The sequence below is a fragment of the Syngnathus typhle genome, linkage group LG12 (assembly GCF_033458585.1).
Source record: "Syngnathus typhle isolate RoL2023-S1 ecotype Sweden linkage group LG12, RoL_Styp_1.0, whole genome shotgun sequence".
NCBI classification, from domain to species: domain Eukaryota; kingdom Metazoa; phylum Chordata; class Actinopteri; order Syngnathiformes; family Syngnathidae; genus Syngnathus; species Syngnathus typhle.
Window position 1 is genome coordinate 7,644,501 of NC_083749.1, and position 24,688 is coordinate 7,669,188.

At 42.5% G+C, this 24,688-nt stretch overlaps 4 protein-coding genes across 16 annotated transcripts in view; 2 read left to right on the plus strand and 2 right to left on the minus strand.

Moving 5' to 3' along the window:
* Positions 1-549: 549 nt before the first annotated feature.
* On the plus strand, positions 550-2,630 carry rabepk (Rab9 effector protein with kelch motifs). Of its 2 annotated transcripts, none has more exons than XM_061292546.1 (7): positions 550-793; positions 862-1,013; positions 1,371-1,526; positions 1,589-1,753; positions 1,827-1,991; positions 2,120-2,269; positions 2,343-2,630. In XM_061292546.1, exons 1-7 carry the CDS (start codon positions 741-743, stop codon positions 2,588-2,590), a joined length of 1,089 nt encoding a protein of 362 aa, XP_061148530.1. In that variant the 5' UTR covers positions 550-740; the 3' UTR covers positions 2,591-2,630. The 2 variants fall into 2 exon arrangements, with proteins under 2 accessions (XP_061148530.1, XP_061148531.1); XM_061292547.1 differs by having other exon boundaries at positions 553-793; positions 1,827-1,976.
* A 289-nt stretch (positions 2,631-2,919) lies between these two features.
* hspa5 (heat shock protein 5) lies at positions 2,920-6,619 on the minus strand. Its single transcript, XM_061292545.1, has 9 exons — positions 6,460-6,619; positions 5,791-5,949; positions 5,481-5,712; positions 5,197-5,334; positions 5,008-5,120; positions 4,531-4,921; positions 4,220-4,457; positions 3,974-4,141; positions 2,920-3,868 (listed from the first exon to the last, which is right to left on the minus strand). Exons 2-9 carry the CDS (start codon positions 5,904-5,906, stop codon positions 3,312-3,314), a joined length of 1,953 nt encoding a protein of 650 aa, XP_061148529.1. The 5' UTR covers positions 5,907-5,949; positions 6,460-6,619; the 3' UTR covers positions 2,920-3,311.
* A 990-nt stretch (positions 6,620-7,609) lies between these two features.
* Positions 7,610-18,320, plus strand: golga2 (golgin A2). Of its 4 annotated transcripts, none has more exons than XM_061292542.1 (27): positions 7,610-7,746; positions 8,925-9,083; positions 9,371-9,439; positions 10,660-10,706; positions 10,862-10,925; positions 11,022-11,081; positions 11,300-11,380; positions 11,746-11,784; positions 11,868-11,930; positions 12,159-12,252; positions 12,337-12,443; positions 12,541-12,599; positions 12,710-12,851; positions 12,951-13,040; positions 13,147-13,254; positions 13,376-13,463; positions 13,731-13,873; positions 13,952-14,170; positions 14,334-14,447; positions 14,782-15,006; positions 15,079-15,178; positions 15,244-15,335; positions 15,702-16,032; positions 16,346-16,507; positions 16,594-16,700; positions 16,761-16,950; positions 17,065-18,320. In XM_061292542.1, the coding sequence occupies exons 1-27, from the start codon at positions 7,651-7,653 to the stop codon at positions 17,307-17,309; spliced, it is 3,294 nt and encodes a 1,097-aa protein (XP_061148526.1). In that variant the 5' UTR covers positions 7,610-7,650; the 3' UTR covers positions 17,310-18,320. The 4 variants fall into 4 exon arrangements, with proteins under 4 accessions (XP_061148526.1, XP_061148525.1, XP_061148527.1 ...); XM_061292541.1 differs by lacking the exon at positions 9,371-9,439 and adding an exon at positions 10,251-10,394; XM_061292543.1 differs by lacking the exons at positions 9,371-9,439; positions 11,300-11,380 and adding an exon at positions 10,251-10,394.
* A 1,047-nt stretch (positions 18,321-19,367) lies between these two features.
* Positions 19,368-24,688, minus strand: part of dnm1a (dynamin 1a) — a 33,251-nt gene continuing 27,930 nt past the window's right edge. For 3 of the 9 annotated variants that reach the window (XM_061293191.1, XM_061293189.1, XM_061293190.1), the window contains 4 exons: positions 24,005-24,175; positions 23,689-23,930; positions 23,377-23,559; positions 19,368-20,335 (listed from right to left, as the gene is read on the minus strand). In XM_061293191.1, the coding sequence (XP_061149175.1) occupies positions 20,149-20,335; positions 23,377-23,559; positions 23,689-23,930; positions 24,005-24,175 (783 nt within the window). In that variant the 3' untranslated portion in view covers positions 19,368-20,148. Of the gene's footprint in view, positions 21,271-22,766; positions 22,804-23,376; positions 23,560-23,688; positions 23,931-24,004; positions 24,176-24,688 lie in introns of all 9 variants that reach the window. The other 6 variants (XM_061293197.1, XM_061293196.1, XM_061293192.1 and 3 more) reach the window with 4 other exon arrangements.

A 24,688-nucleotide genomic window follows, 5' to 3' on the forward strand; every position in this document is an offset into this window, starting at 1 on the left:
GCCAAAGTATCGGTACGTCACAGATGCCTTGCAATATATTCAATATTTAGCACCCGACTGACAGGAAACAGATCAACATCAAATATGAATTAGTGACAGGTATGATCTGATTTCTCTAACTGGTATAAGGGATGCTTTAAAAAGTAGCACGTTATTTTCTGCTTAGACGCGTGGCACAGCCATGTAGAATAATGGGAGTTTCAGCAGTGTTTTTGAGCTTTGTATATTCTGTGTTTTGCACAGAATGTTTGTAATTCCGATTAATGCTCTGGAAGTAAATGCAGCAGCGGTCTCTGGACGGAAGTAGGAAGCGCCAGAGATCTTCTATCAGAAAGATGTCGCAACTTTTCATGCACTGAAAACTCGTACTGGACCGATGAAAAAGCCTCTTACATTAGTATATGCGATGTATGATCGAATAAACAATATTTTAAAACACAAACGTTGTCATAGTCGAATATATTTTAACAATATGACAGCAGTAATCTTCATACAGAAATTGTGTGAGTTCACAGCAGAAGCGATACGATTGGTTGACGAAGACTACAAGCGTACAATCTCTCATGTTTCAAAACTAAACAGTAGTTTGCTGGTTCATAGCAACGCGCTGCTAACGTCAGTAACAATTGCAGGGAATCTGTAAATGGGTTGGTTAATCAGGAGTTGATATATTTTAGAGGAAGAAACATGACTTTTACAATACACAGCTTTTTGATTTCTCCCTAGTTAGATCTACGGCCATGGAGCTTCTCCCAGTGCTGGAAGCTCAAGAAAAGCCCAAACAAGGAATATGGTAAGCAGCAATATTAGTTTGGTTGCATAAATTTATTAACCTTGTTTGCAACCTTGTTGCCCTTTTAGGTATTCCTTGGTACCGAGTGGGAGACCCCCCGGCGTGAGCGTGGGACACACTTGCACTTACTGGTCTGGAAATGATGGCAATGAAATGGTCCTCATCGTTGGGGGAGCAAATCCTGGTGGCAGCTTCTCGCATACACACGCTATAAATCTAAGTACGGATCTTCGCAATTCTCCCATTTAAAGAACAATTATTTACCCAATTGCATGTATGTTCAAAGCACAGGCAGGAAGAACACATTTGCACTGTTGTCTTTGTTTTTTATTTGTTTTTCCTGAAAAAAAAAATATTTAGAAACAAAAACTCCAAACATTTTGACATAAATATTTTTTATTGACAACCTTTATATAATTAAGATTGCATTATAAGCACATATTTGTGATGTCTTGGCATTACTAAAAGATGTTCAGCAATGAATCAATCAATGCAGTTTTCTTTTTGAGCATTTATGATTGTATTTTGCTATATGTAAACTGTTGTTGCAATAACCATCATCTCTTGACTTTTCTAGAGTGTCTTGAGTGGGATGCATTGCCTTGGGAAGGTCTAAACGCTCGATATGAGCACTGCACGTTGGTGTCCGGAAGCCCACCGCAAAGCTTATGGGTGTTCGGGGGAGCGGAGCAGAGTGGCAACCGCAACTGTGTCCAAAAAATCGAAGTAGCAGGTAAAAAAAATGACTTCGTTTCAGTACCGTGATACAAATATGTCTACTGATGTGATCTACAGAAAGCAAAGCCCACTGGGAGAATGTGACAGTAACGGGCGAGCCCCCCAGTCCAAGGACGTATCACACCAACTCGGCCTGTTTGGGTGGCTCTTTATACGTGTTTTCTGGTGGGGAAGCAGGTTCATCACCAGTCTCAGACCAGAAACTTCACGTCTTTGATACCGGTCAGTTTTAGACTTATTTCCACACATCAACCACAGAAATGTGGACATTTCAGCATGATTGTGGTCTTCCCAGAGTCTTCCACCTGGACGCAGCCAGAAACACAAGACCCACAGCCGCCGGTCAGACACGGACATGTTATAGTGGCAGCAGGCTCAAAGATCTACATTCATGGCGGCATGGCGAATGATTACTTCTTGGATGATATGTACTCTCTTGATCCAAGTAAGACTGTTAAATGTATGTCAGTGAAAATAGTAAAAGGAGATTTTCTTTAAATGCTGATTCACAAACTATGGTTGGTTCTGCATCGTATAGCATGAACCTAGGAGTCTGACGCTGATGTCATTGATGTTTGCAATGTAAAGGTAGTATGACGTGGGAGTTGCTGCAGCCCGAAGGAGATGTTCCACCTGGCGTGGCCGCACATTCGGCCATGGCACTGGGCAACAACATCTACATCCTCGGTGGGCTGACTGCAGACGGAGCCAGTAATGCCATGTACACATTCGACATAGGTACAATTCTTTTAAATCATGTATTATTCAAACACAGCATGGTTTAATTCAGTGGTGCATGACCTGTTTGCAGAAAAAAAGAAATGGACCCTAATGAAATTCGAGGGTGATTTACCCCCGAACCGTCTGGACCACTGCATGTGTTTGCTGCCATGGAAGGTAGAGGCTGTGGGAGATTGCGGTGAAGCGCAAAGAGCCAACCCAGACTCTGCAGCCACACCGGCTGACGGTCCTGAGACAGTACACTTGGCTTTTGTATTCGGTGGAATGGATACACAAGGAGTCATACACAATGATTGTGTTGTAACTGTGGTAACATGATGGGCTAGGAAATAAAAAGTGAAAAGAATTTTGAATCAAACATGCATTTGAGTGTTTTTGCAGGAGTACCATTTTTTCCCAGCTCTTCCCACTAGGTGTCGCCACAGATCAGCTAACAGAAAGTCTGAATTATCCCATTTAAAAAAAGAATATTGAAACTCATAGGCATAAAGGCAACAGTAGCGTGTAGTTTTAAAATAATTTGTCATGAAATCCTGGTCAATATGTGGACTCAATACGTGTCAATGTTTGATGCAGACAGCAGATGCAGAAAATTTAATTTCATCAGTAACACAAAATGTGGCCTTAAGAAATAAAGTAGAAGCAACTTATTTTCTATGAAACATTTATTTCAATGTCTTTCGGAAACACAACAACCAAATTCAATAAATAACTTTTAGCCTTGAGGAGTCATTATGACAGCCTAATAATGAACAATAGTGCTCCCCACCCCCCCTTCCCCACTACTACTACATGATCCCCATCAGGACTGCCTGAGAACAGCAGCAGTGAGCCTTGATAATCCAGGCTTGACAAGTCTCCGCCCACTGGCGAAGAAAACACCAAACGAGCTTAAACTCGCTTCAAAGTCTTTCGGAAGCTTCAGTGTGGCCGTCCCTCCCTCTCGTACAAGGAGTCCCATCATCAGTCCAATATGTACATCAAGCTGTTACTTTTTTTCCATTTTAAAGTGAGTGACGAGATCATCATTTTAACCTGCTTACAACTCATCCTTCTCTTCACCGCCCTCTGGTGGTGGGCCACCCGCACTGCCATAAAGCTTACTGATGATAGGTTGCACCACTTCCTCCAGCTCTTTCTTCTTGGCCTGGAATTCTTCCAGATCGGCCTCCTGATGGGACTCCATCCACTCAATCTTCTCCTCTACTGCCTTCTCGATGGCCTCCTTATCTTCATCTGACAGCTTGCCGCCGAGCTTTTCCTTGTCGCCGATCTGGTTCTTCAACGAATAAGCGTAGCTCTCCAGCTCGTTGCGGGCGTCGATGCGCTCCTTCAGCTTCTTGTCCTCGTCGGCAAAGCGCTCTGCGTCGTTCACCATGCGCTCGATGTCTTCGGGCGTCAGTCGATTCTGGTCGTTGGTGATGGTGATCTTATTCTTGTTGCCTGTGCCTTTGTCCTCGGCTGTGACTCGGAGGATGCCGTTGACGTCGATCTCGAAGGTGACCTCGATTTGCGGAACTCCGCGTGGGGCGGGTGGGATGCCCGTCAGGTCAAAGGTGCCCAGCAGGTGGTTGTCCTTAGTCAGGGGACGCTCACCTGAAGCGAGAGACCAATGCAATTGAGATCAAGTTGCAAAGATGGCCTATTTTTTTAGCCTGTAAATTCATTTTGCAGAAGCCCTGGACAAAACATCCTTCTTACCTTCATAGACCTTGATGGTGACAGTAGGCTGGTTGTCAGCGGCCGTGGAGAAGATCTGAGACTTCTTGGTGGGCACCACAGTGTTCCTGGGAATGAGCTTGGTCATGACTCCTCCCACAGTCTCAATACCAAGAGTAAGAGGGCACACGTCCAGCAGAACCACATCACCTGAAAAGAAGAAGGAACGATTGAGTTAATGAATTTTAAAAGCCATGGGGAGCCAAATGCATCAGGAAGACAGTTTACCGGTGTCCTCCTCGCCAGAGAGCACGCCAGCCTGTACGGCGGCGCCATAAGCAACAGCCTCGTCTGGGTTAATGCCTCTGGAGGGCTCCTTGCCGTTGAAGAACTCTTTCACGAGCTGCTGGATTTTGGGGATACGCGTGGAGCCGCCAACCAGAACAATCTCGTCAATGTCGGACTTCTTCAACTCAGAGTCATCCAACACCTTCTGCACGGGCTTCATGGTGGACCGGAACAGATCCTGCACAGCACAAGAAGTTGATTAAAACGGTTGTCAGATTATGATCACTCCTTAACAGGTTAAGGGAACCTACCATGTTGAGTTCCTCAAACTTGGCACGGGTCAATGTCTCGGAGAAGTCCTCGCCCTCAAAGAAGGACTCAATCTCGATGCGGGCCTGGTGCTGAGCAGACAGCGCCCGCTTGGCCTTTTCCACCTCACGGCGCAGCTTCTGCACAGCACGGTTGTCCTTGCGCACATCCTTGCCAGTCTTCTTCTTGTACAGCTTGATGAAGTGCTCCATGACACGCTGGTCAAAGTCCTCTCCTCCCAGGTGGGTGTCGCCATTGGTAGCCACAACCTCGAACACTCCGTTGTCGATGGTCAGCAGCGAGACGTCAAAGGTGCCGCCGCCCAGGTCGAAGACCAAGATGTTCTTCTCACCGTCCTTCTTGTCCATGCCGTAAGCGATGGCGGCAGCAGTTCTGCAGGAAAGATGCCAAATTTAGGGAGAGAAAAAAAAAAAAAAAAGGACCGAAGGGCAGTAGATAACTTATCATGCTACACTTACGGCTCATTGATGATTCTCATCACATTGAGCCCGGCAATGGTTCCGGCATCTTTAGTGGCTTGGCGCTGGGCATCATTGAAGTAGGCGGGAACAGTGACCACAGCGTGAGTGACCTGAGGTAATAGAACTTTTATTACAACACCGTTTCTCATGAAATCAACATGTCGCATGTGTTATATTTTTAAGTACCTTCTTGCCCAAATAAGCCTCAGCGGTCTCCTTCATCTTAGTCAGAACCATAGCAGAGATTTCCTCAGGGGCGAACGTCTTCATCTGATTACCGCCGATGTCAACCTGGATGTGAGGCTTGGTCTTCTTGTCAAGCACCTGAAAAGGACCGTAAAAGTTGTTAAATGCACAGTAATACATTATTAACATCAACAATTGTTACACAGCATTCAATACTGCAATGCATCTTCAACTGAAATAAAAGTCATAGCTGGAAATGTTCTTTCATATACTTATGATAATACCTTAAAGGGCAGGTACTTGATGTCTTGCTGCACAGAGGAGTCACCCCATATACGACCAATCAACCTCTTGGCGTCAAACACTGTGTTCTCTGGATTGGAGGTCAGCTGGTTCTTTGCGGCATCCCCGATCAGACGCTCACCCTCACTGGTGAATGCCACATAGGATGGAGTGATGCGGTTGCCCTGGTCATTGGCGATGATCTCAACACGTCCATTTTTGAAGACGCCGACACTGATAGGGGGTAACATTGTCAATATTAGTACTAGAATAATTATGCATCATCATTTGTTTTAAATGCATCCGTCTTACCATGAGTAAGTCGTGCCCAGGTCGATTCCGATGACGGTGCCCACACTGTCCCTCTTGTCGTCATCGTCAGCATAGACGGTGCTGGCCAGAGCCAGTAAGAGCCACACGAACTTCATTTTGGCTATCGTCTTGTTACGCCCCTTGAAAAAACGAATAAAGCTGCACAGGGAGAAGAAGAAGAAAAAAAAAAAAGAGGCGTATAAACTGCATGTCTCCCAACTTGTTCATGAACGTTAGCTTCTAGCCACACTAAATGGAGAAAGCTCGAGTCGCGTGGATCGACGGAAGATTTCTTGAAATTGAATATAAACATGACAATAACGTAAAATATGTGGGTCATAAGATTTTCCTCTGCAATAGGCATCCATTTTCATTACCGACTACATTTTTTTTTTACCCGAGGCCGGTAGTTAGCTAGCGGGGTTAGCTTGTCCGGTATGGGAAAGAGTTGAAAGGGGAAATAATTCTAAAAACATACTACATACATACATGTAATTGTTATGTCTTAAAATGGCAAAATAAATTAAAACCAACAGTTGTACCAGAGTGCAACACGACAGAACAGTTCTTAAGACATAACAGTACACGTGCAATGTTAGATTTGGGGGAAAAAACAGCATTTAAAATAGATTAAATGAAAGTACTCTTCAAATAAAATATTGAACATACCTTAGTCTTTTAAGTGAGTGTAAACTTGGAATGTAGTCAAGAAATTTTGCTTGTCGCTAGTTGAGATTTTGTCAGTATTCTTGTCTAGTAGATGTGATAGTGGATGATGCGACCGCTGCCTCTATATAATCAGGCACCGCTTCCCAATCGTGGAGGCCAGCGATTGGACGAAAGGCTGCGCGTTGGAACGCGCCGATTGGTTCCGTTTGGCACGCTGGCCGTTGATGATTTGTACGTAGAAAGCTTTATGACGACATGTCTAAATCATCGCCGATTGGCTGGATTGGGGACGTGGCTTGTGCAGTTACACGCCACTCATGATGACTGGCTGGTAGGTTTTATTTTTTTACACAAAGGTTAGATTCCACATTGTAATTGATATCCCTTCTCGGGCAATCAAAGTTGACTCACTGCAGTGAGTAATGTTTAAACATTTCAATGAAAAAAAAGAATCCTGGATTATTTGTCACTGCATTAACTGCATGTTGTTGCATCAGATGATTTCTTTGGATTGTTGCGTAATTACATCAGAAATACAGTACTGCATGACAAAACTTTTATTGATTAAACTTTCATGAATTTAATCAAAATTCAAAACGTGAACAAACAACGGGACACATCAAACAAAACTGTACTGGTACTTGTATTACTGTACAAGCAAAATTTGTATAAATTATGGCTGCCAAACTACATCGATACGATGACGATAATAAAAATATAATATTCAGTATGTGTATTATGCCTTAACCTGTGGAACGTTCAAATACTGACATAAATTACAAAGATGGATGGATGGATGGATGGATGGATGGATGGATAGATGGATAGATGGATAGATGGATAGATGGATAGATAGATAGATGGATGGATGGATGGATGGATGGATGGATGGATGGATGGATGGATGGATGGATGGATGGATGGATGGATGGATGGATGGATGGATGGATGGATGGATAGATAGATAGATAGATAGATAGATAGATAGATAGATAGATAGATAGATAGATAGATAGATAGATAGATAGATAGATAGATAGATAGATAGATAGATAGATAGATAGATAGATAGATAGATAGATAGATAGATAGAATTGTATTCATGCACACACACGAATACACACATAGAGTATAAGAAACAAAGTTAAGTGCGCCCTCTAGAGACCTGAACCACATCAGAAAAGCAAACTGATGACGTGGTTTGTCCGGGCCGTCGTCGATCACCACAGCAGCAGCAGGATGGCCGACCAGAGCAGGCAAATAAAACTCGCCGCAGCCAAGAAAAAGGTAAAATGTAACCCGATTATTCCGCTATGTTTTAGATCAACTATTATTCTCCCACATTTCGTGCTATTTTGTCACGATTGCATATATCATTCCACGTCTTCCGACCTCTACGGCCGACGCTGATTCTGCCTCTGTCGGTTGTCTCGAACATCGATGCCCAAGAAAGCCCGGTGCTTTATTGAGGCCTTTGCTTTTTAACATCAACTTTTCAAAATTATATTCACCGTTTTTATTTCCAAGTGACATTTTTACCACGCGATACCATCTGAATTATTAGCGATCGCTTTCTTCCAGGCGTTCAAGTTGCTTTTTCGCTTACAAAACTAAAACGTGTAACCCGTCGTAGCGGAACGTGCTAACTTAGCTCATTTGAAATGAGCAAAACGGGGAAACTCATGACAAGGGAGCAATGTACGAGTATAAATATGTCAATGTTTCGTTTTTTGGACTATCTTTTGTTGGTCGATCGTAAATTCCAGTGACACCGATAGAATGACGGGGAGTGTTTTGACAGCTGACAGCCCTCTTCCCTGTCCCGCAGTGTGTTTGGCATAGGCGTGTTTGCTAGTTACAATATTCCATTAAGATGTGCGTCGTTACCTTGTAGGAAGTCACTCTGCCGACATTTGTGTATATGTATCTGTCTTGTGTGATATTTTACTCCTATCGTCAGTATTTTAAACCTAATAGGCACATAGACGGACGGACCAGCTCTGCCTCGCTACGTTTGAAACAGAACCTGATGATTAACATTGTTTTGGGACTAGGTTGGGTGCATTCTTGCTTGCATACCTCTAACCTAGAGCCGATTACATTTAACACACCAGACAGATAAAAAACCTCTGGCACATAAAACAATTCTCCAAAATAAAACCCATCCAGAGATAATATTTAGTAAAACAGCAGTGTTTACATTATCTCCATAAAATCATGGCAATACACAACACAACTTTGTTTCGTAGACACTGAACAAGTGGATGAGAAATTGTGTTAAAGCAAATAAAAAATCTCCGAATAAAATTCAATCATAAGACAAGGTGGCTTCTTGATGCATGCAGATTAAATGATAAACACTAATCACGCTCTCAAGGCTGTGACCCTCTCTGTAAACAAATTGAAGCAGAGCAAATCACATCATTTTAAATCACATATCTTGTTTTCTTTCACGTGTTGTTCAGCTCAAGGAGTTCCAGCAGAAGAGCACTCCAACCAGTGTTGGAGGAGAAAAAGGAGTTGGTGAAGGAGTTCAACCTGGTGCAGGAGCCAAGAAGAAGAGGAAAATGAAGGGACCCAACCAATACAATGCAACCTCCATTGACAGAAACTCACCAGACAATGTAAGCCCGGTCAAGCAGCATCTAATTTTTTTGCTTCGCCTGCTTTTCTACTTAATATTCAGTTTCCTGTTGTTTCTAACACTTACTCCAAAAGATAAAATAAGACAAGCATATTATATTAAGACAGTAGACTCATATACTCAATATGTTGGCCTTCTATTTTTTGGAACTTTTTTCCTAGACAACTTCCTGTGTGGAATCCTTGAAATGTCTGCCTCCTGCGCTGTTTTGTCATTCTCTTCTAAAGATTTCCTCTATTCCCTTCCGTTTCTCCCTCGTGTCTCCAGTTTGACAATATTCTCAAAGCACTTAGTCAAAGCAATGGAATAATCCTGCCTGCATATGGCAAAAGTCAGGTAAGCTCTATCTATCCTTGTGTGTGCTCTACTTTTTTTGTATGCTTTCCTAACGTCCTCCTCTTCTTGCTCCTCCTCCTCGTGTTTTATTTATGAATCAAGTGCACATTCTAACCGACTTCTTAAATGAAGGGCTCTTAAGTGAATGGTGCACAGAACACGTGCCCAGCTTGAGGTTTTGAGAAAATGCTGCATTCATGTATCAACCCCCCCCCCCCATGTATTTTAAATAGTAATGATTGATTGATTGATTGATTGATTGAATATTTATTGATCCCCAGGGGTGGGGAAATTCAGGCCCCAGCAGTATTCATACCACAGAGTGGGTATACAAAAGACACACAGATGGCATGAGCGCAACTCAATAGGCTCTCATAAGGCTGCCACACAACGGCGCCACAAAGAAAGCCAGAAAGTGCTCAAGATAAAAGCCATCAAAGGAAAACAAAGCTAAAAGACAAAGGAAAAAAAATAACTGTGGCCAACCAGCACCCCTCAATACAAGAGAACACCCCAAAACACACAAAATAGCCTCCACGGGGTCCATAGACAGGTGTAACGGCAGTCCAGTTCAACGGCGCCCAATGGACCGTGGTCGATAGTTTGGATAGGCCAAACACATGCATGACGGTATTTTGAACAGGCTCCACAAAATAAGCTTGTCTCAAAACAACGGCTGGCAAAGTGCTTCATGTCTCGTTGTGTTTTATTATATGAATAGCATGTTGTCAGTGCGCATAAAAGCTTTTGTGTTGCTTTTTTTTTTGCGTCGCCGTAACACTTATATTGTTTTGTGTACATGCCACCTCAGACCGTTGCCGTCATGGAGACCATCGCATCCTCTGGTCCCCCTCCAAAGGCCGAGCTCGACCGGCCCGCACCCATGTCTAACGCTACTAGCACTAACACCGCTACTAACCTTCAGAGTGGCGGACACCACACTGACATGCTGCAGGTGTGTCTCTGTCATGGAACCTCAAACCACAGTTTAATTGCTCAGCATCTTAATAAATAGGAAAAAATAATAATGTGCTTGAATTCACCAGAAGCACGAAACAAAGGCCCACAGCAACAGTGGACAACAGTAGCGTTGTCTAGAAGATATTGTTTAAAATAATAATAATAATAATAATACGGAAGCCCTACAGTCAATCATTTGTGTGCTGTTTTAATTTTGGGGTGTGTTCATTTTTTATGTTTCTTATATATTTTTTTTGTAGGACTACCCCGACACTAATGGCAATGAGACTTTATCAGAGGAAAATAGGTAGGTTGGCTTTTTTATTTCACTCAAGTCTCACAGTATGATGAAGATTTTGATTTCTAAAGCTGAAGCAATTGTCCCTAAAAAAAAAAAAAAAAAATCAGGTTACCTAGAAGTAAAATCTTTGGTTTTTATTTTAAATTTTACTTATTCCACAGACAGCTGTCTTCCACAGAGAGCTTGCGACAACTCTCTCAGCAACTAAACGGCCTGGTCTCTGAAGTACGTTGCTGCAACCTCGGACAAATACAAATCTGACTTAATTCTTGATATTTTTTTTTTTTTTTAAATTAGGTTCTTCCATTTTTGTGATTTCAGTCATCTGCTGCACACCTGAATGGCGACAGCGCACCATCCATTGGCGAGAGAGAATTAGACGTATGACGGAATGTTAACTATTTTTCACACATTCCATCGGTCACTTTTCTTTTCTTTTTTTTTTTTGCACCACATATAAAACTGCTATCGTTTGCCCTTGTGATCAACATTTACAATTGTTTCTCCTTCCCTATCCTTTTTATTTGTCGTGTGCCGCAAACACGTTATCATTCTCTTCCATGTTTCCCTTCTTTCCCGGATGCATGTGTACACGGTAGAGCCGGAACCAGGAGCTGTCTGCTGCCCTGGAGTCCAGCAACTTAACAAACTCTCAGCTCAATACCAAGCTTGACCAGCTGGTAAGAAGCTGTGTGTGAGTCTTTGAATGCCCAAAGTGCACGAACTGTGTTGCATGTCAACTTTTTGGCACGCCACCTTTAGTATCCTCACTGAAATGGTTACCCATGCATGTAAATCATGCAATTCTCCTCCCCTCTCCCTTGCTGAATGCATTTCTGCAAACAGTTACAAAAGTGTACTTAGCTATTTGTATAGCCCGATGGGAGAAGAAAACACATCCCAAACACTGGTAGATTGTAAAGTGGTTGGCTTAGCTAAAAAAAAAAAAAAAAAAAAAAGACCAAATCTGATGTTCTGACATTAACTTAAAATTCTTAGTGTCACGCTGCAGTGACGATAGCTTGTGATCTTTTTACTTTCTCAGGCACAACAATGTCAGGGGCTCACAGATCAGCTGCAGAAGGTCTTTATTTGCCTCTTTATCTTCATTCCCGTAGCGCCTCTCATTCCCGGATATTCATGATAATTGCATTTCTGTTCATTCAGGAGCGAAAGGAATTTGAACAAAAGTTTTCAAAAGAGCAGGGAACCATGCGGGAGCAACTGCAGGTAAATTCTCATATTCGATTTTTAAGTTTTAAATCTTTGTAACATTTAATGCTATACGGCTTCAACCAATAGAATCAGTGCCTTAAAATAAAAACAATTCGATGCTCTAACGATTTGCATTTGTTCAGTGATTGGGCCTAACTAACTGAAAGTGTAATGACATTGCAAACACAGTGATTGATTCCGGGGGCATCAGACAAATCGCCGCACTTTATTTCATCTCCCAAGGTTCACATTCAAACCATTGGCATACTGGTGTCGGAGAAATCGGAGTTACAGACCGCACTGCAGTACACGCAACAGGCCGCGCGGCAGAAAGCAGGTCGGGGTGTTCCCATGATGTTTGACCTTAACAAACAATCCCTAGTGGCAAGTCCTTTTTGTTTAAATGATGTTTCATATTCAGGAGAAGCAGAGGAGCTGAATAGCCGACTGCAGTCAACAAAGCAAAGAGTGTCGGAGCTTGAGAGAACACTGTCGTCCGTGTCGACGCAACAGAAACAGTTGGAAAAGGTAGACACAGACAAGGTTCAAACTAATCAAAAATTATTCTTTGCTTCACATATAGCTCTGTGACTCTTCTTTCGCTTTTTTTTTTTTTTTCCGCCAGCATAACAAAGAGTTAGAAAAGGAGAGAGACGCCCTGAGACTAGAGGTATTTAAACAAAAGTAAGTGAGATGTTTTGGCAAAAGTTAGTCCCATTTTGCATGTGTGTTTGTAAAATAATCAAAGACCAGCAAGAGACTAAAAAGCTGCACGCAATTTTTGTCGTTTGCAGCAATTTAAGCGACGAGTCCAAACAGCAGCGTTCGGAGCTCTCAGAGCAGCTAAGGCAAAGAGCGCAAGAGACGGGAGCATTGCGGTTGGAGGTAGAGGATCTCCGCAAGAGGCTCGAGATCGCCGACCTCATGTTGCAGCAGGTCAGTTGGACCTTCATCCAAAATTAGAATTTTGTTTCTTATTTGTATTGTAATGGGGTTCTTACACGTCTCCATTGCTGCGTTTCTTTGTTGGCCCAGTGCTCCACCCAGTCGGATCCCAGTAGTGCCAGCCAGCAGATCCAATTACTGCTGGAAGAAAAGCAGCAGATTGAAGTTCATAACCAGCAGGTTCAGGCTTGTTTATTGTGTAGAAACCTGTAATACCATTTGTAGAAATTGCTGCTTTTCCTTTGCAACACATTTGACTTTTAAAACCTTATTTTTGTTCATATAGTTGATGGAGTTGGTTGCTCAGCTAAAGACGGAGAGAGACTGCTACGCGGAGCAAATCCAGGAGGGCGGCCGCATTTGGAAGGACAAAACAGAGCAGCTCCTGGCACAAGTAAACCACACTCAGATTTAAAGGAGACCTGATATTAGCTTTGAAAAAATATGCAAATGCCAAATTGTAAATATGCGTGGTTAATTGTACAAATGCGTCTCATGTCTTGTCCATCTTGAAGGTGTCACTGGTTGCAGAAGAGAGGGACAGAAACATTGAACGAGTTCAAGAACTTGAAGCTGCGATCACAGAGCTAAAGAATGCCGCAGGTAAGCTAAAATGGTTACTGTCACATTCTGTAATATACAATCACTTCTCAAATTTGAAAAGTGTCGTTTATCACTGAACTACGTTAAATCAGGAGTAAAGTCAATTGCAACTAATATTTGTATGACATAATGCTTTAGGTCATAACTATAACACAATCAAATGAAACAATGTGGCTCCTTTTTTTTTTTTTTTGCCTTGAATTGTCAGTACCGCCTGTATAGAATTTTTGTACGGGCCTAAATCTGTTTCTTGTCCATCTCTTCCAGCAATACTGTCTCAAGAGAGCAAAGACCAAAGCGCAGCAGAACCGCAATCCTCAGGCCCCTCAGAGAGCGAAATAGCGCTACAAGAAACACTCAACACTCTACTACAGGAAAAGGACGCTCTCGATGAGCAGTACCAGTCCCAGGTGTGCACCGATATCTAGTATTTTTTTTTACCCTGAAGTATTTCCAAGCATCTTCAAGAGTCCAATTTCTCCTCGCAGCTACGCGACAATGAGCAGCTGAGTCGCCTGTGCTCAGAGCAAGAAGCACGCCTGGCGGAACTGGAGCAGCAGGCGGAGCGCCAAGCCCAGGAGGGCGACGACCGTCGTCGCATGCTCGAAGACGTTCAGTCAGACAAGGCGACCATCAGTCGTGCGCTCACGCAGAACCGAACGCTGAAAGACCAACTTGCTGAGCTGCAGAACGGCTTTGTTCAACTGGTGAGTTGTTGTTTCTTTTAGCTTAAATGTTTCCCAACTGACTTGTACACCCCGGATTTATTTATTTTCATTTTAGGATTGACGAGGGACACATAGGCTTAGTTTTGAACGAGAGAGATTGCTACCTTTTTAATCTGAAATATTTGTGTCTGTTGTTTTGCAGACAAATGAGAACATGGAGCTGACCACCGCCATTCAGTCCGAGCAACATGTTAAGAAGGAGCTGGCGCGCAGAATGGGCGAGCTTCAAGAGCAGCTGCACAACGTGAAAGAGCAGGTTCGCATCATCTGCGTCACTGTTTGCCAAACTTTTTTCAGCCAACGTACACATTCTACATTAAAAGAACAAATATACCAAACACTACACAAATGTCCAAACCACTGGCAGATGAACAAACGTTTGTACTAAATCTAAAAATCATTTTCTGCCTCATTAAGTGAAATGAGATGATTGAAGGACCTGGTGATTATTTATTTTTTTTCCTTTCCACTTCACACAGATGTGTTTCAATACAATCTTTAGGAGTCTCTGTCCTCCATTGTTATTGTTTTTCCATACAAAACATTTATCTCAGACGGTTGTGCTAATTTTGCCTTTCGCCTGCTACCAGCTGGAAGAGAAAAACAAGGAGGCTCAAGGGCTGACCGAGCAGAGGGACCAGCTGGCGGCCCACTTGCAGCAGTACAGTGCCGCCTACCAGACACTGGTCTCCGAGAGGGAGCAGGTCCACCGGCAGTATTATACACAGAGCCAACTCATGGACCGGCTGCAGCACGACGAGTCCCAGGGCCGCGCTCAGCTGGAAGTCAGCCAGAATGAATTGAAGCGAGCACAGGTATGTAAGCATGTGCTTCCCAATTCTTTTCTGGTGAATTAATGAAATGGCTGCCCCCCCCCCCCCATTCAGGAGTATTTGGATAATTTGGTGAAAGATAACGAGCATTTGAAGGCTGAGGTCAGAGAGCTGCTCAACAGTTCAGCTTTAGCCATGGCACCCCGAGATGAAGGTTCGTATCCTTAGCAATATCAGTAAAAATGTTTATTAAGACCTTTGATATATCATGTTGCTCAGGAGACGGAGTGGAGAGCCAGTTGCCTCAAGGAAATATGACTGAGTCATCCTCCATCATTATCCCGCAAGATTTTGAGAGCCAAAAAGAGATGGTGAGAAGACTATTTTCCTAATGTATTTCCAACCAGTGGATTAAATACCTAAATCACACCCACATTTTGTGTAAATTGGCATGTTGACTTCCAGTTGGCATGTAAAAGCATTGTAATAAAATAGGAAATGTTAAATCTTGCAACTGAAAAGGAGCTCCTTGTTTTAGAAAAGTAAAAATGCCATTGCCTTTTTGACCTCATGTGCCACCTAACCATTGAATATACACCTATTACGCAACCTCAGGTTATCACATATTTCACGACAGCGTGACCCTTGTAAATACTTCACACATTGCCATGTATAAGATCCATTTACATTGAACTGGCTTGTATTTGACTTGGTGACCGATTTCCCTGCCTCTGCAGGAAGAGTTCATTCGCGATGCCTTGGCTCGTTTGGAGGCCGAGCGGGACGAGGCCAGGAGGCTGCTGAGGGAGGAGCAGCGACTCCATATGGCTGCAAAGCACCACACTGCCCTGGCTCTCAGCCTCCAACAGCACAGCCACCATGGGCATGAAGATCACCATCATGATCAAGATCACCATCATGATCAAGATCACCATCATGATCAAGATCACCATCATGATCAAGATCACTATCACGATCATGATCACCATCACGATCATGATCACCATCATGAGCACGAACACACTCGGGGCCAATATAGTCACTGTGAACACAATCACCAACATTCAGGTGAGAAAAGATGCATTTGTAGTTTTTGATTGTGAAACATATTCATAAATATTAAAACAATTGTGTCTCTGGAGGGCCCACTAAAGCTTAACAATTTTGAAAAATAATATATAGGGATGTTCGATACCACTTTTTACCAGTACGAGTTCTCAGTTCTTGAGTAGTCTTTGATACCGATACCAAAAACCGATACCCCTAGTGCTTTTGATGCATAAACATTCCTCAGAAAAAAAAATGACCGATAAATCATGACTGTTTTTAATTTGTGTAAAAATGTCATTCCTCGTGCTGATGTGTGAACTAATGTGGGCAGAAGAAGGAGTGCCGGTGGAAGTTCATCAGGCATTACAGACGGCAATGGAGAAGCTTCAACAGCGCTTCACCTCGCTCATGCAGGAGAAGGCTGACCTGAAAGAACGCGTGGAGGAACTGGAGCACCGCTGCATCCAGCTGTCTGGCGAGACGGACACCATCGGTGAGGGGGGAAAGACTGTTTCTGCTTCCGGCTTGGGACGCGACGAGCTAAATCTCACTCTAAATTGTTGCCGCTTTGATTTTCAGGAGAATACATTGCCTTGTACCAGAGCCAGAGGGCCATCATGAAGCAGAAGCACCAGGAGAAGGAGCAATACATCAGCATGCTGGCTCAGGACAAAGAAGAGATGAAGGTACTGATCAACATGTCTCCTTGGCAGTCGCCGCACATCTGAAATAACTTTGTCTGCCAGGCGAAGCTGGCAGAGCTGCAGGACCTGGTCATGAGGCTGGTGGCCGAGCGAAACGACTGGTACGGTAAATACGCCGGCGCCGTCAGCGGCGTGGCTTCGGCCAACCCCGACCTCCTTCGTATTGACGAGGACCAGCGGCACCCCGAACACCAAGCACACAGGCATGACCTCGGTGCTGGCAGCGGAGCAGGTGAACCCTTTCAAACCAATGTTGATGACTTTTTTTGGGGGGGGGGGAAAATAGTTACCGTCAGCTTGAAGTGGGCTTTGCACACCCAGCGCTCATAGAATCTCTGTTTCCTAGATGCCATGGAGATCATCCCTCTTTCCGAGCCCACCGCCAGCCAGGAACCCCCCTCACCTCATAGCCCGAGGCCCCCAGCCGAGCCCAAGGAGGACGGCACGGCGCAACAGATCATGCAGCTACTGCAGGAGATCCAGAACCCGCAGGGCCTGCCGCGGCCACCCCCATTCATGGGAGAGAACCCCTGCATCCCTTTCTTCTACCGACCGGACGAGCAGGACGAAGTGAAGATCCTGGTGGTGTGAGATTCCAGCACCACATATCAGTATATTTAACAGCATCCAAAATGGCCACCGCCCCCTTTACCGTACGCTCAAGTGCAATAACAGGGCCTCACGTCTCTTTACTTGTGACACACCAAGTTTGAATGTACTACTTATCAAAAACTGGAGTGGGCGTCTGTGTGTGGGGGGAGCGGAGTCTGATGTATAATTTTGTAGAGTTAATGAGATAATAGACGTTAATTGCACTAAAACAGTTTGTACAAAGCTTCTTGATGACGCATCATATGACGCCTCTGTAGCTGAGATGCCATTTTGAAGGAGGAGGTTGGATGGAAGAGTTTGAGTTACTAAACCTTTCCCACTAAATTTTGCCAAAATTGTGCAGTAATCCGTCATCAGATCCTTTCCCATATCAAAAAATGTTGTGTCATTCTGTTACTTTCCTTCCACATATGCCACGGTTAAACATCCTTGTTTATTGGAGTGGTCCAAACTATAACCGGAGTCCATGAGTGTGGCCTGCTGCAATATATAAGATCTTGTTGAATTGATTTTTAGCTTAAATTAAAAATGAAGAATTTCTAAGTTAGCCCTCTTATCTTGTATTTTCTTTAAGCGGCCCGCAGAGTCAAAAAAAAGTTGCACAACCCTGATATTTGTGTATAAAATGGGGTCGTATCGCTTTACACTGTTACTATGTGATTGCAAAGGAGGAAGTTGGTAGGTGGGAGAGCAGTGATCATACGAGTGTATATACTGTAAGTGTGTATCATATTGTATATTTATGCAGCTGGGTGTGTATGTATGTGCAAAAGAAGATGGTTAGTGGCTGACAAGCTGACATTTAATACAAAGGAGAAGAAAGAGAGGTCATATACTATTTATTATTATTATTTGGAATGATTTAGTGTCCCAACCAATGAGTTTTGGATGTTTATGTACAAGTGAGTGAGTGTTGAAAATGAAGTGAACTGATTTGTTGGCTTTTTTTTTCTTTTCCCTCTGCTATTGAATAAAACTGATTGAGCAACATATGTGGATGGATCTTCTTTACTTTTAATTTCAGAATGTTTTTAGATATTTAGGATTAAGAGAAATACTACCATTATGTGGAATTAAAAGAAAATTTGTTCCATTGCAAACGAACACTACTCAGTGTATCTTTGCGTTCGTGACTAGGTAATGCATCAATTCTTCCACTAGGTGACGCTGTTCACACGTAACATCTCGTCTAGTTGGTTAGCGGACAGACACTTAAAGTTGAGGAATAGTATTACATATGTCCTTTCAGAAATGAAAAATAATTTAAGCAACACAATGGTTAAAAAAGGGAGACCTATCAATGTTTGCTTTTGTTGCCTTCAGGACAAACACATGATAAACATTTGTAATTATTCTTAGATTTTTTTATATATATATTGCTACTTATGCACAATGCTGCTCCAGATGCTCCGGCATATGAAACTTTTGATTTTGATATTACAATAACGTACTAAATCAGTAGTTTTGTTCATTGATCAGTACTACTGATCAAGAACAAAACTATTTAATAATAACGTGTCAGGTTTCAGGGAATGGCTACACAAGTGCAGGTCACAGATTTGGTCATCAAATACTTAATTGAAATAAAATAAAAAGGCAAACAAAGCAGTACTGGACAGTGAAAGCTAAATAGACAGGAAATCAAAACAACAGGGAAACAAGGTAACAAAATAAACTATTTGTCAGTTTTTTTTGTAGCTTTGACTGTATAGAATATGAGGTGCTCATACATTTATTTGGGTTGACAGTCATAATAGCCTTCCGAAAGAAGCTCTGACTACAATGTGGCCTGTGAAAAAAATGAGGTTGACACCCCTGATCTAAAAAGACACACAAAGAAAAGGAAAACAAAACATAACTCTGACGAGGGAAAAAAACCAAAGTCCAAAACTAAACTAAGAACATGACATTATTATTGTGGAAATGTCCTCCAACTCTGGAATCACCCATGCATTAGTCAATCTACTAGCAGTAATAAATTCTAGTATTAGTAGCCTGTAGTACTCACTTGCAACAACAACAAAACAGGACACTGAATCACTTGTCAGTACACTGCAGTTTATTTATATACGTATGTGAACAGTGTCACAGCAGTCCTGCAGGGTGCGGTCATGGTTGCATCCACAGTAACAGTAACAGTACATTGCCCTGCCCTTGTTGCAAAGGCGCAGGAATGAGAGGGAAATAAAACAACAACATCTTTCTGCTACACCACGGTATCAAACATCTCGCCAAAATCCATATACACACTTCACCGCAATATGTTTTTAAATTAAATACATATAAACTCCATACATTGCACAAGTTCTTAAAGCAGGTTGCCCAAACTGAGGGTTCCTGGTCTAAAATGGGAACCGGTCAGATTTTTATTTTTTTTTACTCTGCTTTTAAACAGTAAGATGCACAACACATATATACAGAATAACAGTAAAGATATGTCCCATGCATGCTTTTGCAGCTGTGAGATGCACAAGTGTTGGAAGAGGATAGGGGTGGATGGGCTTATTGATTGACTGATGACATCACCGGTTTGAAGGGCTCCAAAAATACGGCACAGCACAATTGACAGTAAAGCAAACAGATGGAGAATCGTGTACATGGAACGTATCCTCTCAATCACCCCCGTGACCACTGCCAACAAAAAAGGAGAAAAAGAAAAAAAGGACAGATGATCATTTTTGTTTTAAAAATGTTAGAAAATCAAAACAAACCAATTAATTAAAGAGGGGTTATACAGGTGGGTCCCAGCACAGAAACATGCTACCATATTGCACTTTTTATTAATATCCCGCCTTAACAAGGTAACAGTTTCATTTGTTCACCCGAGGATCATAAATGGTGCTTTGAAATAGGGGGGAGGGAGAGAGGAGGGACTTCCTGCATTGCATAGCTTCTGTGCAAGAAATATGGACTGAGTGAGTGGTAGATGATGGATGAAGAGTGATGGAAAAAGAAGGGGTGTGAGGTGTCTTCTAGAGTTCGAACAGCGCCCCTTTGTTGGCCTGCTGTGCAGATCAAGAAGAGAGCATGTCAGACAACCATATATGGTCAGAGGATGTCATGCAAAGATGATGTCATAGTAATGGTCATCCATTCCTACAACAGAGTTCAAGCCAACATCATGTGTGACTCCAGCAAACCATTATCTACAAGAGAAAATTGTTTGTTTTGCTTTTTTCTTTGGCCTTTTCTATGTATTAGTACCAGTGATGGCCCACAGGAAAAGTGTGATGATAACCATGGAACCAGAAATGGCCCTTATAGTGATTTATGGAAAGTGATCTGCCCACAAGACTTACTAGTACTACACAAATTATTTTTATACCAAACCGATGCTAACCTAATTAGCATACAACTGCATAATGGGTAAAATGGCTTGCTTATAAACGTTTCTTATCCCATCCCTATTCCATCTGAGATTTCCCTTCATCAGTCTGGTGAGTTATAATTGTTGTTATGCAAGTATGACAACTTGTTTGCTAAAGAAAAATGCCACCCCTGTCATACACACTGTATAATATATTCACAGTTCATTTCAATGGAGCCTGTTTGATAATGTGGGTCATGCAGCAGGTATGTACGAAAGATCACTTAGCGTTCCGTCAGGTCAGTGAGTAGTTTTGCTTGATTTTAGTTTTACGATACAGAGGCTAACTTGGCTTTATGTGTGCATGACAATGTCATACACAGTCTATAATATATTCACATTATTTTAATGGGGATCTGTGTGTTATAGTGGGCCATGCAACAGGTAAGTCTAGGAATTTGTGCATTGTTGACAGGTGGTACTGTTTGAGGGATGGAAGTAGGAGCAAGAAGATGGAGCCACCACCGCAGAAGACAAGAAGGTAATGTCGTCGGCCCAAAGAGGAGAGACAGAAGAAGGGTAGGAGGAAGGAGCTTGGAGGTCTAGTGGGTCGGTGAAGGTGGGGGTCTCCGACTGTTGGGGGACACACAAAGAGGGCGGAGGGGAATTGACATATCGGTGTACTAAATATTTGGTCATTTGGACTTGTTAGAGCGCCACCTTATGTTGAAAACATGCGTAATAAAACACAACATCTCAGGGAGGAACTGTGGGTTACACACAACAACCATTGGTAACCCTCACTTATAGTCTTCACTGCTAGTGGTAACAGCTTGTTAGCAAAGCTTAGCACGTCTTAAAGACGAAGGAAATTACTGGCCAAAATGTAACGTGTAAATAAAATTACTTTGATTCCAGTTCCCTACTGCACAAAAAGCACATACTGTAAATGCTAATGATTAAAATAGTTAGTGGCCAAATATAGCGTGACATTGTGTAAAACCTCATATAACGTTTTATACGGGTATAAAAAATAAAAAAATAAACTAAATCAGTCGACTAAGATAGGCTAAATAATTTAAACAAGTATATTTTAATTTTTTATTATTATGATTAACAGCATTCATCAGTCGTTGCGCTGTTTGTAACACAAAACCAACACTGGATGTTTTTTCATTGCGCAAACAAAGATTAACACAAAGCTATAAACTTAAGTACCTCATATTGGTAAGCACAGACTAAATCTGCATTATGTAAGGGAATTTTCTGTCAGCTTTTCCAAAATGGTTGCTCATAGGGATTGGTGGAGATCGAGTCATGGAACATCTCCGCACATGACAATGACACAAAACATCAACAAAATGGAGGTTAACAGTTGACTTGAAGGGGGGGTAGGTGGGGTTTGTATTTGGGTTAATGCTGAAAAGTCACACAATAAATGTTTTCGATTGTGTGTGTACGTGTATTCCCATGCAGCACTCTGAAAAGAGAACCAAAAAAAATGAGTAAAGAAAAAAACAGAAAATGAAGAGAGAGGAAGAAGAGGAGGAACAAGGAAGGCAGCCGTGGTCGATGCTGACGATGAAAATGGCAGACAACACCACATACCGGAAAAAAGTTAGTCCTCATTGGTCAGTGATAGTGATTCTGTGGAAAGAAGCATGGTCGTGTGGCAGTAAGCATGTGGAGGGAAAGAAAGAAAGAAAGAAAGAAAGAAAGAAAGAAAGAAAGAAAGAAAGAAAGAAAGAAAGAAAGAAAGAAAGAAAGAAAGAAAGAAAGAAAGAAAGAAAGAAAGAAAGAAAGAAAGAAAGAAAGAAAGAAAGAAAGAAAGAAAGAAAGAAAGAAAGAAAGAAAGAAAGAAAGAAAGAAAGAAAGAAAGAAAATGATGAAAGAGAGAGAAACAAGAAGTTACATAGCGAGACGTTAACAAATGGGACAGGCATAGTGGAAAAACAGAAAGGATTTCAAATTATTCCTCATCCATCATTCCTGGCATGCTTTGAACGCACAGATTTGACCATGAGGATACTGCTTGTGAGTGGGACGACAGTCTATAGACAAGGAAGCTGCTTACACTAGTTGCTCTGTTTCTATGTCGGACCAACAACTACTCCTCTGTTTTTATTTACCTCCTGTACGCCCCCGTCCGGGTGTCTTCACATGCCCCTTAGCAACACAAGAGGATCCACACCAACATCTTAACAACAATACTTTAGGAGTCCTCATGAGAATTTAGTGGGAAAATGTAGGAATTATTAAATTATGATTATTGTTAAATAAATTAACAACGCTGAACATTCTATATGTATTCACGAGTAAGAATGGGAAAACACAACCACACTTAAAATATCCATATTTGGTACCTAGCACAAAAGCGTGATTTTGTTTTAAAATTCATGTTTATGAAGTAACTTGTCCCAAAACTCTTATCGCGTTGTCTTTGAAATTGTTTGTTTCTCTCCTGTTCCTGTACAGGGGTACGACAATATCAGTTTTATGATTCAGAGTCTTTTGGCCATGGCTAACATGAGACCATTCAGTCTGGCAGGAAAAGGAGCAAATCAATTATTATCCTGATTTCAGTGTCTGCTCGGTAGCTAAAATTCCATATCAGGTTTTTATAATGAATTACTTAGTATCTTACTATCAAAGCGCATAAGTTGATTATTTTTTTTGGTATGACATCCAACTAAATTCTCAAGAGGACAGAGAAATGGAAAGACTTTGGTTTTAACTCACCTGGGCACACTCGGGGGTGCACGGTTTGGGCGAGAGGGCACTGTGGGTGGTGGCCCGCTGTAAGGGTCTGGAGAAGCCCCAGGGCGGGACGGGACTGGGGGTCCCCCGGCAGGAGGAGGCCCACGGGAACCAGGACGAGCTGGGGGCGCCCTGCGATTTGGAGTCGGACTAGTGGCTGGAGACCTGGAGGAAGGAGACGACAACGAAGACAGTGCAGCGATCCGTACATTTGTCTTCCTGTTCAGAGTCAAGGAACCCAAACCCTATCCCATCCAAATCAGACTTCTGGTTAGCTTTGAGTTTATCCCTCACCTTCCTCCAGAGCCACTCCGCTGGACCTGTAGCCACGAGTCGTCCACAGGTGGCGGCATAGCTGTGGTGATGGTGGTCGTGCTGATGTCACCAATGATGAGGAGTGCCTCTCGCAGGGCGTGGTACATCCTCAGCATTTCGTCACGGTGCTGCGCCTGCTCCTGAGATTCCTCCATCAGTGTGTTCTGGTCACCGCACGAGTACAACTGGGCCAGCAGCTCAGCATTTATGAACTCTTTACACTGGATAGCAAAACAGAACGTTAACAGTGTGCTTCAAAAAGATTTTCCCCGAGCTCCGGAGATGAAGATCTCACGTTATTAATCATAAGGTGCATGATGGTCTTGGGCATCAGGTCGCGGACTGTTTTGTTGACGATGGCCATGTAGGAGTCGACCAGGTTGCGGATGGTCTCCACCTGACGCTCCAGCTGGGGGTCCATGCTGTTCATGAAACTGTCAGAGCCGTTTTCGTCACCCGTGTCGCTCTGTACAGAAAAAGCGGGGAAAGAAACACCTGTACTTGTATCGGTCTGAAAAAACGTTGTACTGAGCATCCCTAATGATGACAAAAATAACTAATAACAGTTTCATGTAAGATCTGATAGCAGTGTAATTGCAATTTATTATCAAGTCCACATTTCACTGCATTATAGCGAGGATAACATGACAAAAAAAAAAAAAAAAAAAAAAACTACCGTATTTTCTGGACTCTAAGGCGCACCTAAAAACCTAGGATTTTCTCAAAAGCCGACAGTGTGCCTTATAGTCCGGTGCGCTTTATATATGGACCAAATTCCTAAATTTAAACTGGCCCCAAGCATTGTGTCATGAAATCAATCATAAGTGGCTCGCTGAAGACTATGAATCATGAATCCAAAAGACTATGGATCATTATGTTGTGATTATCAAGTAATTTGTTGCGTCTGAAGTTGAAATAGAAAAGATAAAATGGAGAATGATTTGATTTGGATTAAAAATCTGACATGATGCATTAATGG